Source organism: Abramis brama (assembly GCF_963993115.1).
Source record: "Abramis brama genome assembly, chromosome: 4".
NCBI classification, from domain to species: Eukaryota; Metazoa; Chordata; class Actinopteri; order Cypriniformes; family Leuciscidae; genus Abramis; species Abramis brama.
Genome location: NC_139966.1, coordinates 55,538,301 through 55,556,493, shown reverse-complemented (window position 1 = coordinate 55,556,493; position 18,193 = coordinate 55,538,301). Strand labels below are relative to the sequence as shown.

The following is an 18,193-nucleotide window of genomic DNA, read 5'->3' as shown; positions in this document are numbered from 1 at the left end:
AAAACATTATTTTTGTTACAGGTGAGTGGCTGCAATGAAGCGCAGGACTACAATAATACAATAATTACAAATCAGAGGAGAGCGGAAACACAACCACAGACAATAAACATAAACAAGACTGAACAAAGAGCTGAATTAACCGAAGGCTTAAATGCACAGACTAAGTAATCAACAGAAAGCAGAACAGGTGCGCAAATTAGGAACTATAGAAACTAATAAGCACAGGGAACTCAGAACCAAAACACAAAGAAACTAGAAGTATGCAAATGTGCTGTTAAATTGCTAAAGAAATAGTAACTTAAAATATCAGATGCTACTTCAAGAAAATATTTTAGTTCAAAGGGGTTTAGCTGATGAAAATTTATGTTTGTCATTTTTATGCTTCAAAAGTATTAGCTGCAATTAAAATGACTCTTAAAAATAAAGATTCGAAAAGGGGTCTTTTGCCATAAAATAACCTTTCAGTGAATAGTTCTTAAAAGAACCATTTTCCACCATTAAAGAACTTTTTGTGGAATGGAAAAATTCCATTGATGTTAAAGATTCTTCTTGGAACCATCAATGTTTATTTTTAAAAGTGTATGAAGTCGATCAGTCTCACCAGAACACCGGCCGTGAAGTGTCTCCGACATAAATGGGAATATCTGGACGCTTTTTGGAAAGACGTCGCAAAGTTGGGTAGCTGATAGATGCAAAGTTAGATTTTAAATGTTTGTTTTTTTGCATAATATAATATAATTTAATATAAGGAATATGTGCAGTTGAAGTGTTGTGGTTGATCAGACTGTAACCTCAGGTGATCTGAATGCATGTGGCTGATGTAAATGAGATCTGCCCGACTGAGTCTGTCCATGGCATCAGACGGAGGTTCATGAATGAGCCACCAGCCTCTCGCAAACGCTGGTCCAGTGAGCCACGGGTCAAACATCATCGTCTTGTTCCCCGCTTTAAGCTCCATACACGCGTGCGTGATGTACGTCAGCTGAAACAAACACACACAGAGAGTATTTATGGAATGAATGTGTTTCATGTCAACAATGTAGTAAAACATGTTACCAAATGGCCAAATAATGCTGAACACATGCTAACAACAAGATAAAACTTGCTAGCATTGTGATAAAACAGTTTGTCACGGCGAACTTCACTTCCAATTTAAAATAGCTGTTTTCTATTGTAATTGTAAAATGGAATTTATTCCTGTGATCAAAGCTGAATTTTCAGCATCATTACTCCAGTCTTCAGTGTCACATGATTCTGCAGAAATCATTTTAATATGATGATTTGATGATCAAGAAACATTTCTGATTATTATCAATGTTGAAAACAGTAGTGCTCCTTCATATTTTTGTGGAAATTATGACTTTTTTGTAATTTTGTAACGTTATAAATGTCTTTACTGACACTTTTGTCAATTTAATGCACCCAAGCTGAATAACAGTAGCCTATATTAATTTCTTTCAAAACCCCAAAATTGTGAATGCTATCAGCATGAGTTTTCCTTTGGCATTTATTTACTTTTCGTTATTTTGTTATATTTGAGAATACTACAGGTTGCTAGCAAACGGTCACACGCAGGTTGAAGCAGAGAAGGATGCAGGATCTAATTTGCAGTAGTGATGATGGGTCATTCATGAACGGATGATCCGTTCATTGCGTCTGTCACGTGACAAATGAACGAAAGACTCGGAAGGTAAAGTAATTTATGTTCCATGTAAATTATTTTGAACTGCATTATAATGATTTCTTAATTCAGAATATAATCAGGATTGCGTTGGTGGATGTGTTCGGGGAATTTGGCTGTTAAAAGTACAACATTTAAAGCCACTTGAATGAACGAAATGACTCGAAAAAAGAGAGTCAGTAAAATTATCCGAAATTCCCATCATTAATTTGCAGCAGTGTTTTATTTGAACAAACTCAGGGATAACAGAACAACCTACGATACGCAACGGATGACAGACTACTGACAGAACTAAACACAGCTTAAATACACACGGGAGTTAACAAGACACCGCTGACAAGACCAACGAGATGAATCACGTGAGGAAACTAACGAGGTGACAGGTGAAAGTATTCAAACAATGAACATAAACCAGACAGAACCCTAACCGTGATACAAACTTGTAAATATGTGTATACAAACTTACTGACACCTCTTGTAGAACTCAGGGGCCTGTACCATGAAGGTAGCTGAACAAACTTGGGGTTACAGGATTAGTTTTGAGTTGACAAAACCAAACCGATGCAATCAGGCTTTATTGGTACCATGATGCAGCTCATCAACTTTCTCTGTCAACTCAGGCTTTACGCGCGTGTGCACATAAAAGAGTGACGTCGACACTGAACAACCAATCGCGGGTAGAGCGAGAGCAATATATATTTCCGCGGAGGAGCAAGAGATAATCATTCAGTATTACGATTAATTTAAATATGTATTTCAAGCTCGAAACAATACGGTCTCTCAGTTAGAAAGTGACCCACATACGACACCTCAGACACCCGAAAACGGCACTTGTTAGGGTTAAGCTTAAGGTTTACGGCACGTATTCTGTCCATGACCTGGCGGAGGCGCTGGTCATGCTCTTCTCTTGTGCTGCCCCAGACGAGGATGTCGTCAACGACGATCGCACATGGTTGTCCTTCAAAGAGCTGCTCCATACATCTTTGGAAGACTTCACTACCCGTGGATATCCCATAGGGCATGCGCAGGAAGGCATATCGGCCCTCTGGGGTCATGAAGGTTGTCAGCTTTGATGATTCCTCACTGAGTGGCACCTGCCAGAACCCACACTTAGCATCAAGGATGCTGAACACCTTGGCTCCTGGCATGTCAGCGATCACCTGCTCCACTGTTTTCATGGGATGATGTGGCCTGAGGAGGGCCTTGTTGAGGTGGACAGGGTCAATACACGTCTTTTTTACGTGCAGCTACCATAGACGAGACCCACTCAGTGGGCTCCTGAACTGACTTAATGACACCCAGTTCAGTCATTCTGTTGAGTTCATTGATAATTTTGTCCTTCATTGCCAATGGCACTCGTCTGGGAGCACATATTGTAGGGTGCACAGAGGGGTCCAAGCAGTGGTGTAGTCTAGTTTTTTGTAGTGAGTATACTGTAATATAAATAAATAATGAAACATTATAGGCACAAATACAAATTTACTTTTAGAAATGGTGTTTAAAAAAAAAAAAAGAAAAAAAAAAGGTGTTATTGTTTTGGCAAGTTTACTGTTTAAATTATAACATGTATGAAAACTTGTGTGATATTCCCTTAAAATAACGTTTTAATAGATTTTATTATTATTATTCATTTTTAATTTTAAAATTTTATTAATTTTACTGTACAATTTCTTTCTAATTTCTTTGAGTTAGACCAAACTTTTATTTTGGTGGGTTGTAGACATTTGAGTTTCTGTGTGTTTTAATAAACTATTATTATTATTAGGCCTACTTGAAGTATACTCTACTGTGCAATAGTAATATATTTCTGTTATAATTTCTTCAAGTTATACCGAACTTTTATTTTGACAGGTTGTTTTGAAGACATTGCAGTTTCTATGTGTAGGCTATATGAAACGAATGAATGACGATAGTTTTGTCAAATTAAATGGTGAAATTCTCGTGCAGTGACTCTCATAGCAGCTCTGCGATGAAAGTGCACATGTGTATCCTATCCTACATCATGTCTCAATACAGTGAAACGCTGAAAACACCACGAGCGTGAGTCACGCGTGCTTCAGTGTGTGTGTGCGTGCGTGCGTAGTGGAGCACACATTGAGCGCTCATTCCTTAACTTTAATATTCACAGACACTAGTCCATATCATATCCCAACTTTTGATTTATTCATTCAAAAATAGCCAAATTCCGTGATGACGTTCTGCTTAGCAAGCTCCATTTGTGACTGGATTCCGCGATTCGGTGTCGCTTCGCAAACACTGACGGCTGACGGGGTGAATTTATGAATGAAAGTGTGAAAGTTCTGACACAAAACGAAGTTGTTACCAGTGGTGTAGTCTAGTTTTTGTAGTGAGTATACTGTAATATACCCCCCCCCCAACTCACCCATCCCAGACCATCACTAATGCATACAGTATGCATCGACATGTAATTGAGAGCATTATGAAATATTAGGTGTTATCAACATGTCAATTTATTATAAGCAACACAAGACTTTAACAGCCATTTACAGCTGTGGAGACTGGACTGATTTTCTACTGTTTAGTGTTAATCACCATCTAACTCAGCCAGTTAAGAGCTACATTTAGCCTTAGATGTTATATGAATATGGTCCCTGAAGCACAGGTTTTATCAGTTGACAAAAAAAAAAGAAAAAAAGAAACATTATAGGCACAAATACAAATTTACTTTTAGAAATGGTGTTTTTGAAAAAAAAAATGGTGTTACTGTTTTGGCAAGTTTAGGCTACTCTTTAAATTAAAACATGTATGAAAACTTGTGTGATATTCCCTTAAAATAACGTTTTAATAGATTTTATTATTATTATTATTTTAAAATTCATTTTTACTTCTTTTTAATTTCTTTGAGTTAGACCGCACTTTTATTTTGGTGGGTTGTAGACATTTGAGTTTCTGTGTGTTTTAATAAACTATTATTATTATTATTAGGCCTACTTGAAGTATACTCTACTGTGCAATAGTAATATATTTCTGTTATAATTTCTTCAAGTTATACCGAACTTTTATTTTGACAGGTTGTCGTAAAGACATTACAGTTTCTATGTGTTTGTATATGAAACGAATGAATGACTTTTATCAAATGAAATGGTGAAATTCTCGTGAAGTGACTCTCATAGCAGCTCTGCGATGAAGTGCACATGTAGTAGCTCATGTCTCAATACAGTGAAATGCTGAAAACACCACGAGCGTGATCACGCGTGCTTCAGTGTGTGTGTGTGTGTGTGTGTGTAGTGGAGCACACATTGAGCGCTCATTCATTCCCAGAGACGCGTAGAACAATTGCAGTCTGTTTTAACTTTAATATTCACAGACACTAGTCCATATCGAGATTTGATTCATTGTACAGCCCTACTTTTGATTTATTCATTCAAAAATAGCCAAATTCGGTGACGTTCTGCTTAGCAAGCTCCATTTGTGACTGGATTCCGCGATTCGGTGTCGCTTCGCAAACACAGACGGGGTGAATTTATGAATGAAAGTGAAAGTTCTGACACAAAACGAAGTTGTTACGCATCCTCACGATTTTTTAAGTGGGTATACGGAAATCCTTGGCCTTTTCTAGTGGGTATACGGCGTATACCTGCGTATCACGTAGACTACACCACTGGGTCCAAGCGCATGTGATACATTACCGGTAGTTTGCCTATGGTGCTGCAGTCAAAGAGATCTTTATACTCTGTGAGCTCAGGGTCCCCTTGTTGGAGATCATGCACATTCGGGCCAAGTTGCACAAAGCCTAACTTGATGCTGTCTCTGAGGCCCAATAGAGGTTTTACATCATTGTCGACAACATGGAACTGTAGTGTCCCGCATGTGAAGTATACATTAGTGACACCTAGAGTCCTTATGATCTGACCGCCAAAGGCCACAAGGTTGACTACATGACTGTGGTCGACATAAGCGCATGGGTCGATGTGCTGGAGAACACCTCTGGACAGTACATTGCACCGGGCTCCAGTGTCAATCTTCACCTCAAGTTGCTTCCCTGTGTTGGAAGTGGATAGGATGGTAAATATCTCTCCCTTATCAGCTGGCACCTCTACACTTTCACAGTAGAACAGATCTGCTGGTTCATATGCAATTTGTGCATCTAGTTCACTAATTCTATGTGTCTGTCCTCCTCTGCGTATCGTGTGGGGTGCTCTGTTTGACTGAGATGAACCTTGTTCTGATCTGTTCTGTAGATGCGTGTTTTGCTCGATCTGCAGCATTTAGAGAAGTGGTTCCATTTCCCACACGCATTACAGCGCTTGTTGAAGGCTGGAAAGCTGCTGCGGTCAGATAAGTGCTGGCCACCACAGTTAGAACACGTAAAATATTGCACTGCACAAACTTCACTTTCCCTCTTTAGCTCTTTGGTACCTGCTCTTTTTTTATTTCTTTGTTTCCTTTTTCAGACTGCTCATGTAACATGCATATTTCAATAGCTGAGTTTAAAGTTTTGTTTGTTTGTTTTTTCAGCAGCTGTGTGCGGATGTTGTCATTGTGAATGCCACATACCAATCGATCTCTAATCAGTTCGTTGTGCAACGTGCCAAATTCGCATTTTCTGGCTAGTGCTTTTAACGTTGCAACGTAGGACTGGATTGTTTCGTGCGGCGTCTGGTTCGTTGTATTAAATGCATGTCTGTCCATAATTACATTCTTTACAGGCAGGCAGATTTCTTCAAATTTCTTTACCAGTACTTTTGAATCCTCTGGATCTTCCTCCTCCTCGAAAGTGAAAAGTGTCATATTTATCTTGGGCATAGGGACCAGCGAGGTTGAGAAATGTGTATGCTTGCACTTTTTCGGTTGCTGCTGAAAGACCGGCGTTGCTGTATATGCGCCATTCGCGCTTAAACTTAGTCCAATTGTCCGCGATGTTCTCGTCAAAGACGAGGGGGTCAATCTTGCGAAGTCCTTGTGCCATCGTCACTTTAGGCTAACTTCTGACTCCATGTAAATATGTGTATACAAACTTACTGACACCTCGTGTAGAACTCTTTATTATCAACATTCACATGTGTCTTATTTCCGCACCTGTGCTCTCTAACTTTTCCAGAGCTCCTACGTCATCTTCTATGTCATCAACATAATCTACAAAACTTAATTTTGAAAGATAATTTTGACTGATCCTTTGGCAAATAAAAGCTACAGAATATATAGAAGTTTATTGAACTGGACACAGTGTTCTCTGGGTGTGGATGTGAGCAGACTTAGGCCTACAATAGGTTTATTTAACATGCAGTTTGAATTAGCACAGAAATTTAATAATCAAAATATTGCATAGTCTTCACTGTATGAATTAAGTATAAATGTATTCTTATTGAGGCTAAAGAAAAGTTATGCAGTCAAAAGCAGTGAGTTATTTTCTCTTTTTTTTATTCACATTGAAGCCCCGTTCACACCGCCAGCGACTTTGTCTCTGTAGTGTGAAGTAGCTTGTGGGCGTTCGTAGTGCTGTCGCTCTAATGTGACTGGTAGACTGCACGTCTGGCCATATCTATACAAAATACCATCACAAGTGATATATACAACTATATCATTTTAATTTGACTAGGAGTTAGGCTCAAAAGAAACAGTATGCTGTTGGGAGAGTGTTTTTATATTACTACAGCAGTGTTCAGTGGATTAAATCATTTAGCCTACTGGATTAACGATCGATCAATCAACAGATTAACTCATACTGTCATAAATTACTAAAACGTCATTCGAATTTTCTTGTCCCTATAGTCAACATAATGCAGGAGAAACTGTAAAATGCAGCAGTGCTAAACTTGCATCATAAAATTACAACACTCGTACTAAATGTGTGAATTAAACTCACTGAGACTGTCGTCAGTTTCTTTTCCATGCATCATTTTATTATATCCATGTATGTGGTTACAGTCAAATCATATAAAACAGTGAAATCGCCCTCGAACTCTTCTGTCTTGCCTGCACTCGAGACGGTGACGTGAGCTGAGCTCCACTGAAAGTCTTCTTTCCTATTGGTCGCTTCTCATTTGCATAAAGTTGAAATTTCTGAACTTTTGTTGCATGTCTTGCGTCGCTTGACACGCCCACATTCTATCGCCAACGGTCACTGTCGCTCGTGTCGCCGGAAGTCACCAGCGCTCCATTGAAATAAATGGGATCATGTCGCTTTGTCGCTGCGTGTCGCTGGCGGTGTGAACGGGGCTTAATGCAGCAGGTTTATTAGGCTGCTATCACTTTAAAGGGATAGTTCGTCGGCGCGCGTTCATGGAGATGAATGACGTCGTGACGTAGAGCGAACGTAGAGTTTTGTTTTGCTCTGCTCTCTGGCTGCGCTGTCACGCTCGTTCTACGTCACGACGCTTCCTACGGTACGTCCTACGTCATTTGCCAGCAACCATCTCCATGAACGCGCGCCGACCGCCACCGGAAGCCAGTTATTTTCGTTTATAAAGTTTTAAATATGTATATTTTTACGACAAAACCGCACGGATTACCCTCAGAAGGCCTTCGTTTATCCCCCTGGAGCCGGATGGATTATTTTTGTGAAGGATGCATGCACATTTTGCGACTTGAATCAGCTGGACCCCATTGCTTCACATTATAACCACTGAAAGGTCTAAGACATTTTCTAAAATAACTGAAAATGTGTTCGTCTGAAAAAAGATTGACATATGCATCTCGAACGGCTTGAGGGTGAGTAAATCATGGCTTAAATATCATTTTTGGGCGAACTATCACTTTAAGGCCAAACGCACGGATCCATTATACTGATTCAAAACCGAAATTAATGTTCTTCTGAACTTCTGAATGTTCTGGCCAGCGCGGATCATTAATGAGTGTGATTTACCGTGATCTCTCCGGCCTGTAGCTCTTGTGCTTCTCTCGGCTCTGCGGTCCAGGGGTCTGGAGGATTCAACTCAACCAGCTCTAAACTACCGTCAGTGTCTGACAGCACTGCCTCTACACACACACACACACACACACGCACGCGCACACACACACACACACACACACACACACACACACACACAAACACACAAACAAACAAACAAACAAACAAACAAACAAACAAAACAAATGCAATAAGATGATAACAGTTCCCAACAGGAAACTTTATCAGAAATTTGACTAACGTTCTGGCAAGTTATGAACAAACATTCTTCCAGGAAGGCTAGAACATTCAGTCAGAGTGATCTGGTTTTCCACAATGTACTTAACATGCTATCACAAAAACCTTAATTACACATCGTTCATGGAAATGTTTATAGTTTGTCTATGTTGCTACTTGTTTCAGAACTATCAGAGAACATTCAAAAGAGTAATTTCCATAATGTTTGCAAAATTATAAAATGGAATGTTTCTTTAACGTTCGCATAACCAAGAAAAAGAGAACTTTCAGAAATAATGTTTTTATTACTTAATGGAAACGCTAGAAAAATGTTCTTAGAACATTCGCTTCCAACAAATATACAAATAATATACATCTATGTATATTTTATATGTGTGTGTATACAGTATATATATACACACCTATCAGTATTAAGTTGTTAAAAATTATTAGTGGGAATTAAAATGATATCAAATGTTTATAAACTCTTAAAAATAAAGGTTCCAAAGGGGGGTTTTCAAAGCGATGTCTTTAAAGAACCATTCAGTGAACAAAAGAACCTTTTCCTAAAAATCTAAAAGACCTTTTCCACTATAAAGACCCTTTTGTGGAATGGAAAGATTCCATTTCTCCAGTAGCAGTTTTAAATAATAATGATTTTACCGAGTTCATCTTGCATGAAGCTGTCTGGAGGGTTGACGTACTCCATGGTGGCCACGTTAAGTTTCCAGTAGTGTTTAGTGCAGCGCACTGTGCTGTTACACAAATACACAAGCACAGTGATTCCTTTTATATACTTCTACAGTGTTGAATTGTAAATCTTCCTGCACTATATTTGTGTCAGTGTTGGTTGCGGAAGAGATGAAACAGGATCTAAGCGCAGCAGTCTTTATTTAGAAATCAACTCAAATCTTCACAAAAAAAAAGAATCACAGGAACAGAACAACCAACTTAACATGACGTAGCTGACAATGAACTGAAAGAAACACAGGGTTTAAATAGACAGAAAACAAGAGAGGGCTAATTACACACCTGAACAGAACTGAACACAACAGAAACGGAGAGAACGGAGGCGAACTGAACTAAGATTATCAAAGAAATTCAGACGTGAACAGAAAAACAGGTTAAAAATAAACTCTCATGAATGCACAAACTCAACACGTATAACAATAATGCATTTATTTGATAAAAAAATAACAGTAAAATTGTGAATTATTATTACAATTTAAAGAATTGTTTTCTATTTTAGTATATTTTCAAATGTAATTTATTCCTGTGATGGCAAAGCCGAATTTTCAGCATCATTATGTTCCTTTCATAAACAATTATTGCACAAATAAACAATTATTTCACACCAGTTATTGCACAACAATTGTTGTTTGTCACAGTTATTGCACAAATTGATTTTTTCCCAGCAAATTCCTTCTTATGTGTTCTTCTTCTTCTTCTTATCTCTTATTATTTGTGTTTAAATGAGTTTAGGTTCACTCACCTGCCATCCATGTCCTCCATGTCTTTAATGAAGAGTCCACCCTGGTGTTTGCACTGGTTTCGACACGCTCGTAGTTTGTCTTTGACTTTGTAAATGATGTAACATTTGCCATCCTCTGGGTTTTTCTTGAAGTTAATTCCCTCTTTCAGTGCCTGGACGTCCTCAGCCTGCAGTCGCAGGACCGTCTTTGAGACCTGAGATGTCATCGTGCTCCAGCTAGAGATGAGCGGTTCATCAGTTCATTGGCAGATCTTTTACAATAAGGTCTTAAGAAGTATTACAAGTTCAGATTCAGTTTCAAGCTCAGGAGAAGATTGTTGATCATAATGTATTGTTTGTTGACAAAATTTAAACTCAAAAACTTGTGTTGAGTTGCTGCCATAAATTAAGTATAATCAACTAGACTTTCTTGTTCTGTTCTGAATAGGCCTGTTAAATTTAAAGTAGTTGTTGTGGAGTGAGGGGAACTAAAATAGCTATGTTTATCTTTTATGTTCATCATTTCGCTTTATTTACCGGTATTTTACATTAGCCTATTTCTGAAAGTAATATTGAGACTTAGGCCTATGTGACATATATCATCTTCTTTTTTTCCCACTCAAAACCACAATTTTATATAGCGTATTTATCATGCTGCAAACGTTTTAAAGTATCTTGAAAAATTACTTTTTAAAAGTATCCTTGATTTTGACTTGACTTGCTTGCATATTTATAATTTTTTGTAGTTAATTACTGGTTTCTAGGTGTTGTCTTACATCATTTTTTGTATCATTTCCAGTTCGCCGAATCGGTGTTGTCCTTGGGGGAAATGAATTAGTAAAAAGTCACCGGGTGAGATTCCAGGGTGGATGAGTTCATTTCATGAGTAGGTATCATTTCTATATTTATTTAGCAGATGTGGTTATAACGAACTACACAAATCATTTTTGGTAACATTTGTATTTTTAAGAGTAGATTTAATTTAAATCAAATGTAAACCATTTAAATGTGGGTAGGCTACTTTTATTTTAACTCGAGTAGCCTACATTTAAAAAAAAAGAAAAAGAAAAAGAAAAAAGACTCTCGTTATGATCGCTTTATTTTAATGCAATACATAGCCTACACGTTAAGAAATGTGTAGTTAATTCCAAGCGCGCTGTCTCTTTTGGAGCGATGCCCCATTCACAAATGAATCACTCTTTAGAGTCCATTCCGTTCAAAGACTATTTTGCAAAACTGTGTAATTTGGTTCGCGAATCAGTTTAAATGATTTGGGCCCGGTTTCCCGATAACGCTCACTCTTAGCACGCTAAGAAAGCTCGAAAGATATATCTTACCAAAGTTGTTTATGTTCCTAAGTGTGTTCCCCGAACCATACCTTAGGAAGCTGCTTAAGATATACCTTCTTACGTGCGACGTTACCCGGCGCTGTCCGTGGTGATGCTGCTGAATTGTTTGATATCGATGGCTCGAGAATCAATTATTCTCTCGTGCAGGGGCTGTTTATGTGAGAAAGCGGTGATCTTTATAAATGAAGCACTTCAGAAATAGTTGAAATTGCAATTTATTATGATTATTGGATATTATAAAAAATAATCCAAACTATAATAGCCTATAATAGCCTAGCCTACATATTTTAAAATTGTATCATATATTGCTGCCACAATAACCTTTTCAAAAATTGACGTGCCTTCTTCTCTTTCCCATTTTTGTTCGCTGAGGTGGAGCTGCGATGAAATATTGTTCTTGTAAATACTTTCCAGCATTTCAGTAATAAAAGTTTACATCTTGCGTACAGTGCTTGGCAGTGATCAAAAAGGATTTAAACCGTGAATTTTGAATCTCTTATGGCAAGCCGTTTTAACTTTTATTCATTTCCAGGATATGAATCCTTGATATCAACAATTCAATTTTCACTAGTTAAAATGATCATTCTTGATATCAGGAATAATGTTTCTACTAGTAACAATGGCAATTTTTGATATCAGGAATTACATTTCAACTAGTAAAAATGTTTATTCTTGATATCAACAATTGAATTTTAACTAGTAAAAACTATAATTCTTGATATTAACAAATGAATTTCAACTAGTAAAAACTATCATTCTTGATATTAACAATTTATATCCTGGGAATGGCAATAGGCAAGCCGTTTTGACTTTTAATCATTCGCAGGATATGAATCCTTGATATCAACAACTACATTTTCACTAGTTAAAATGATAGTTATTGATATCAGGAATTCGATTTCTACTAGTAACAATGGTCATTTTTGATATCAGAAATTACATTTCCACTAGTTAAAATGATAATTCTTGATATCAACAATTCAATTTCAACTAGTAAAAACTATAATTGTTGATATCTGTAATTGTATTTTCACTAGTGAAATGTCACCATAGGCTGCCATTCAAAATCAATTGTTGATATCAAGAATTGATTTCTTACTAGTTAAAATTCCAGTTTTACATATCAGAAATACAATTCTTACTAGTAAAAACCTTTATTTTTGATATCAAGAATTAAACTGTCACTAGTTGAAATGTCTATTCTTGATATCACCATTTGAATTGCTACTTGTAAAAATGTCCATTTTTGATATCAATAATTCCATTTTCACTAGTGATATCATGAATGTGATTGTTACTAGTAAGAAAGACATTTTAGATATCTGAAATAATATTGATATCAGAAATACATTTTCAGATATCAAAATGAAAATTTTTACTAGTAGCAATTCAATTGTTGATATCAATAATATATATTTCAACTAGTGACAATTGAATTATTGATATCAGTAATTACCATTTTTACTAGTAACAATGTAATTATTGATATCAAAAATTATATTTCTACTAGTAAGAAATCAATTCTTGATATCAACAATTGATTTTGAATGGCAGCCTATGGTGAGATTTCACTAGTGAAAATATAATTACAGATATCAAGAATTCAATTGTTGATATCAAAAATTAAATTGTTGATATCAACAATTACATTTTTGATATAAAAAAATGTAATTGTTGATATCAAAAATGTAATTCTTGATATCAACAATTCATATCCTGGAAATGAATAAAAGTTAAAACGGCTTGCCATAGAGCTCTCTATTTAAATTGTTACTAGTACGAATTGAATTAAAGAGCTCTGCAATTGCATTCTAGTAACAATTCAATTGTAGAGGTCTCTAATTAAAAATGAATGGAAGTCAATGGAGACATATGACTAGTAAAAATTCATTTGTAGAGCTCTCTAATTGGAATTGTTACTAGTAATAATTGAATTAGAGAGCTCTGTAATTGTAATTCTTACTAGTAATAATTGAATTAGAGAGCTCTCTAATTGTAATTGCTACTAGTAAGAATTGAATTGTAGAGCTCTCTAATTGAATTCTTACTAGTAAAAATGCAATTACGATGAGTAACGCTGGGTACAATTTAAGCTAAAACGGCTTGCCATAGAGCTCTCTAATCCTATTATTACTAGTAACAATTCCAATTGGAGAGCTCTCTAATTCAGTTGTTACTAGTAAGAATGCAATTGCAGAGCTCTTTAATTCAATTACTGAGCTCTGCAATTATACATATCTTTAATTCGTATTTTTACTAGTAAAAATTCAATTAGAGAGCTCTGTAATTGCATTCTTACTAGTAACAATTCAATTGTAGAGCTCTGTAATTAAAAATGAATGGAAGTCAATGGAGACATATGACTAGTAAAAATTCATTTGTAGAGCTCTGTAATTGTAATTCTTACTAGTAATAATTGAATTAGAGAGCTCTCTAATTGTAATTGCTACTAGTAAGAATTGAATTGTAGAGCTCTCTATTTGAATTCTTACTAGTAAAAATGCAATTACGACGAGTAACGCTGGGTACAATTTAAGCTAAAACGGCTTGCCATATTAACTGACAGTAGCCTATGCTTTCACTGGCCTTTAAAAGAGCGTTTTAATTAAATTAATAATATTGTATAATAATATAATTAAAAATCTAACAACAATCAGTGTAATGACAATTTTATTCTTTGCATGAAAACACTTGAATTAGCCTAATTTAATACTGTCTGGGTGTATTAAAACTTCAGAATTATATTCATATAGACCTGCAACAGTGATAAGGTAAAGCTAAGAGTGGTCCAGACCAACCTTACGAAAGTGTGACTTACAGAAGATATACTTAGCGAACGAACGTTTCGGGAATCGTGCCATAAGGTTAAGAGAGAGGTTAAGGAACAGGTTAAGAACTACTTAGAGATGAGAACGCTTTGGGAAACCGGGCCCAGTTCAGTTCCCTGCAGGGCCGTGCACAGGGGGGTGGCCCGGTGGCTAGAGCCACTGCCCATCTGCCCTCATCAGCTGAGGTGCCCCTCTCGCCCCCCTCCCTAACCCTCCAGAAGATTCCCATAAAAACGTTATGTTATCGCTCCGCTAAAGATCCACTGATTCCGCTAATCCGCTCCGTGTTTTCCTGCTCGCTCCGCAGCGTCACTCGTAGACAAGCATGTGCCCGCTCTCCGACGACAGTTTCAGAATAGAATTTCGTCCCATTCACAGGTCGATTACAAATTACAATCCACATTACAGACAGTAGTCGATCCACAAAATTAGTATTTTGGTAATATGTTTTTGTATTTCTGTCGCAAAATGTTTTGCTCCTGGTCTTCAAATAGTGCTAACAAGTTACAACTCGTGCAACATCCATGTTCTTGGAAGAAAAGCAAATGTGTTTTGTGCCGTTAGCCACCTTGTAACCTACTATACTAAGGTACTATTCATTTAGATTAGAACACATTTAGATAATATATAGTATATTACCTTTTTATTATGTATAATGTTAATATGGTCTCATTAAAATATTATAAATATGATGTATGTTATAGATAGATACTATATCAACTAAGGCAACTGATTATAATGGGAAATATATTTACAGGAGTTAAAGTGTGAAAAACTGTCTGCTAAATATTCTATACATAAGGATTTACCCTCTGGCTTTCTAGAACTTTGATTCAATTTTTTGCCATGTTGAATAGGCTTTGTCTTTGCTCTTTCTCACTGTGTTCTTCTAATTTTGTGAAGGCATTGTTTTTTTGTCGACAAAATCTGCAAACAACAGAAAATGTTATTTATTTATTCGTGATTTATTTATTAGTGTTATTTATATTAGATTAGATCAGGTTAAATAATTTGATTGAACAAGAATTCTAATTTTCACTACTCCCAGTGTATGATTGCAGAGCAATGTTTGAAAATTTATGGAGCAACAGATTTTGTGTGAAAATAAATCAGAAAGGTGGTTTGTTTAAAAATCGTATTAATGTATGAGGTGGCAAGGAGGTACACACGGGGTAAAACCAGCATGGTAAGACACACAGTATTGATAAAAATACTAAATTAATATGCTTTTAATAATGTCTAAGTTGATACTTGTTCAAACCAATCACTTTAGTAAAGTTTATAACAATTTTGGAGTTATTTTGATAAATTAAATAATAAATGTTTGTTCAATAAATATAGGCTATCTGTCATAATTTTCATTTTAAAAATACAGAAACAAGATTCTTGAGATCTTTGTATTTAAATTGCTACGTAAGTCTAAAACATTAAAAAATATATATAAAATAGTAGATTAAATCAACTTTGATCAAATCAATGATCAGCCAAATTTCCAAGTCCATCATCAAAAGCGTTTATGAAAAAAAGTGCTGAGCAAAATTTGTGCCATTGAGTGGTATAAAAGAGAATTAAGTCAAATGCGCATTTTACCCCGGTGTGACTTTATAACTGTTGTAACCTGTATATCATTTCAATTTATACTTTAAGTGCATAATATTAAATTAAATGTCTATACTACTTCCATAGGATGAGGCAGCTCAGAGAGTGAGAGCCCACTGAGCATCAGACAGTTAAACTGGCATTGACATTTAATTATTTAATTGGAAGAGTAATTATAACAACATAACTTGATTTTGCACTAAATCCTAATTGTAATCTTATTGCCCATATAAAATAGTTGTTTTTAATTTTCTGTATTAAGATGATATACTGCCTCATTCAAACTCCTTATAATGCCCCCTTTTTTGGTTTAAGCCACTGCCCCTCAAAATGTCTGTGCACGGCCCTGGTTCCCTGCACGCACTGAATCGTCTTGAGCGGGAATTAAAGAACATCACGAGCATTGGATGAAGTGGGAGACATACAGTCAATTGAAAGCAAATCTGCAGCGTATTTGTTTGCCAGCTCATCTCTTTATTAGTTGGACATCTGCGTATGCATGTCAGCATAATTTATCATGTGAACGATTCCACAGGTAGGTACAGCTACATGCGATTTCATTTCATACAGGCAATACATTTTACAAACAGATCATTACGCAAAGTACACGATATCACTACTACAAAGTATGACATTACCAGTTTGTGGACATATAACTTAATGTGTACATTAAATAAGACAACCAGCAGTTTAAATGCGCCTGCAGAAATATACATTTGATTACATTTTGGAGAGCATGTGCGATCATGTGCAGTTGATCGTGGTTTGAGTTCAGATATCAGCGGTCATGAGCGCGAGGCGAGCACTGTCTGTGAACCGTTCTGACCGTTCTCACTTTCTCCTTCGGGTGTCAGACAGTGCATCCGTTTACATGCCTGAACGCAAAACTCCGCACGTTCTCTTTATTTTGACATTGTCTTACTATAATGCATTGTCTAACAGAGATGATAACTTTTACTTGAGTAAATATTTCATCAAGTAGCCTACTTTTACTTTAGTATAGTTTTTGGATACTCAACCCACCTCCGTCTTTAAGCCTCGGTGCTCTACCACATTAGAAAATAATAATTTTTATAATGTAGTAATTATAATGTATTAAAATTAGAATACAACCACATTTGAGCAAAATAATTTGCATAAAATTCCAAAACAGACATCTGAACATTGGATAAAGCTAGAAAAAAAAACAACAAAAAAAGGTTAAAAAAAAAAGACAGTTAAATATTTTTACAGGGGCGATTTTAAATATCTGTTTTTATCATTCTATAAATAATAAAATACTGTCAACAGCCAGAAAAAATATATTTTCACCATATTTTAAGGAATAAATTTAAATATATGTATGGCAAATAATATATGTACAAATCCCTTTTTAAAGCCCTTCTGAATATGGAATACAACTGTTTGGTGAATGTAAAGCTGCTAAAGTGGAGATTTCTGACTCAATCTCACTGCATTTAAAGGTATTGAAATTGAAATCTACAGATACAAATACATAAAGTGTGATAAAATAAACACTTAAAAGTGTATTTTAGGTGATTTCTTTCCACTGGTCTGAAAGGTTGGAAGCAAAATCTCAAAATTGCCCAGTGCATGAATAAAACAATGGTTTTGCTGGTTATTTCTTGCCTAAAGTTTTCAAATAGTCTTCAAATTATAACAAATAAAAGATTTTTATAATTGCACAGTTTTTTTATATACACATATGGTGGAACATTACCTTTGTAGTGTCTTGAATTCTGCTGTCAATGTGAGTCAGTGGCTTCTATCAGTTTAGAGAGACTTTGTGCTGCAGAAAATGAACGTCCGAGGTCTTTATCAGGGCGTTTCAGGAACAGGGCGCAACCATCACGTCACATGCGAGACTCTTTTTAATTTGAGTATATGCAACAAAAAAAAAAAAAAAAAACCCGTCAAACCTGAACATCAAAAAGACAGAAAAGATGGCATTTCTTGTCACTGCACTGACATGAGCACAGAAATTGCTCATTGAGTATAGCAAGTTAAGAAACATATTGTAGGCTACATTAATACTGTACAGTTTCTTGTCAATTTTTTTCAAAATCAAGCTACATTAAATACAGACTTTAATACAAATTAAGTATTAAACATTTATGTTACTATATATACTGAAAGTAGAAGATGCTGAGAGATATAATGGCCTCATACAGCTCTACT

At 36.0% G+C, this 18,193-nt stretch overlaps 1 protein-coding gene across 2 annotated transcripts in view; it reads right to left on the bottom strand.

The window, feature by feature from the left end:
- Positions 1-17,853, bottom strand: part of LOC311080930 (cytidine monophosphate-N-acetylneuraminic acid hydroxylase-like) — a 42,919-nt gene extending 25,066 nt beyond the window's left edge. Inside the window, exons 1-6 of one of the 2 annotated variants that reach the window (XM_084111176.1) lie at positions 17,736-17,853; positions 10,261-10,476; positions 9,432-9,523; positions 8,508-8,620; positions 792-982; positions 602-682 (exon numbers count right to left, since the gene is read on the bottom strand). In XM_084111176.1, the coding sequence (XP_083967302.1) occupies positions 602-682; positions 792-982; positions 8,508-8,620; positions 9,432-9,523; positions 10,261-10,466 (683 nt within the window). In that variant the 5' untranslated portion in view covers positions 10,467-10,476; positions 17,736-17,853. Of the gene's footprint in view, positions 1-601; positions 683-791; positions 983-8,507; positions 8,621-9,431; positions 9,524-10,260; positions 10,527-17,735 lie in introns of both variants that reach the window. The other variant, XM_084111177.1, reaches the window with a different exon arrangement.
- Positions 17,854-18,193: the final 340 nt, after the last annotated feature.